This window comes from Bison bison, unplaced genomic scaffold (assembly GCF_000754665.1).
Source record: "Bison bison bison isolate TAMUID 2011002044 unplaced genomic scaffold, Bison_UMD1.0 scf7180017854455, whole genome shotgun sequence".
NCBI lineage: Eukaryota > Metazoa > Chordata > Mammalia > Artiodactyla > Bovidae > Bison > Bison bison.
This window is the reverse complement of record NW_011485028.1, coordinates 3,953-5,305: the sequence shown is the minus strand read 5'-3', so window position 1 is coordinate 5,305 and position 1,353 is coordinate 3,953. Positions and strand designations below refer to the sequence as shown.

At 67.0% G+C, this 1,353-nt stretch overlaps 1 protein-coding gene across 1 annotated transcript in view; it reads right to left on the bottom strand.

The window, feature by feature from the left end:
• GNB1L (guanine nucleotide binding protein (G protein), beta polypeptide 1-like) overlaps positions 1-1,353 on the bottom strand; it is a 15,746-nt gene that overhangs the window by 11,134 nt on the left and 3,259 nt on the right. The window contains exons 2-3 of the mRNA XM_010856861.1: positions 287-392; positions 5-131 (exon numbers count right to left, since the gene is read on the bottom strand). Coding sequence (XP_010855163.1) covers positions 5-131; positions 287-392 — 233 coding nt within the window. The remainder of the gene's footprint in view (positions 1-4; positions 132-286; positions 393-1,353) is intronic.

The following is a 1,353-nucleotide window of genomic DNA, read 5'->3' as shown; positions in this document are numbered from 1 at the left end:
TCACTGGCGGCCGGCCTGGGGCCTCTGGGCTGTCCTGGGCCCGGTGCCCGCTGCTCCGCCTGCGTGTAGCCTGTGCTCAGAGTTGCCCACGCCAGCACAGACCCTCCTGGGTGCCCTGCCTGGTGGCCACCCTGTGGGCGAAGCACCACGGGCAGTGTGCCAGGGGGGACATGGGCAGCCCAAGTCTCCAGACAGCGAGGCTGTGGTGCAGATGGGCTGTGGCATCAAGACGATGAACACCTGCTGGGAACACAGGACCCCTGGGAGGTGAAGCAGAGGTGCCGACGTGCAGGGCGGGCGCGACGCTCTCACCAGCACCACACGCGCGCGCACACGCCCTCCACACCGTCGTGTCTGCAGGGCTAGCTTCCGCCCCGCACACCTTGTCCTCACTGCCCCAAAGACGCGGCAAAGAACCTGAGCCACCAGAGGGCCGCCCCACCACGAGCTAGGAACGCGAGGCGCCCCCACAGCAGCCGTGAGCTCAGGACAGGCGCCAGCAGGACGAAGGACGCTGGGAGGACGCAAAAGCCCAGGGTGCGGCCCGGACGTGACCGGGCAGACTAGGAGGACGCGGGGGCCTCTCGAGGGAGGTCCCCCAGGCCTCAGACATCCAGGCCCACCCTGGCCAAGGGCGGGGCCCGGGGGCCTAGCGCCTGCATGTCAACGGGACTGGCCAGGGGTTGGGTGGTGCTGGCGTGAGAGCTCTTGGCCACGGTCCCTGTGGTCAGGGGTGCGGGGGGCCTCCTACACACTGCTGCTCCCACCTGGCATCCAAGGGCACGTTCTGCTTTCAGAAGGATGTCTGGTCTGGGCAAGTGTGGCCACCCAGACGGCTGGGCTGGCGGGGCGGGATCACGTCCTAGTCACATTGGGAGCCCCTGGGCCTGTGGCCTGAGTCCAGGCGGGAACACGGGGAATGGCCCGCTCCCAGGAGGCGGCCGGCCCTGGCCCAGACCCCGCCGCCTGCTCGGGAAGGGCAGGCACGGAGGAGGCTCAGCACCGTCTCGCTGCTGCCGCGGGAGAGCGTGGAGCCCTCTGTCTTCACATTAATAAAACTTTTAACAGGTTTTTGGCAAATTGGCAACAAAAGCACATGTAGCTCCTAATTGGAGATTTGAGCGCCTCGGCGAACAAACAGACGCCTGTTCCTGCCTCGTTATTTACGAGCTGGGTCTGCTCTGAGATTCACGGCTCCTCTTGGGCGCTGGCCAAACTTCCCGGGTGCAGGGCTTGAGTGCCCGCCCAGCCCGGCATGCCAAATGGCCCTCAGGGAGCAGGGACAAGGTGGGGGATGGAGGGGGTGCCACCCCCGGGTATGTGGCTCCAACCCCCCCGGCCCCCCTCCCCATA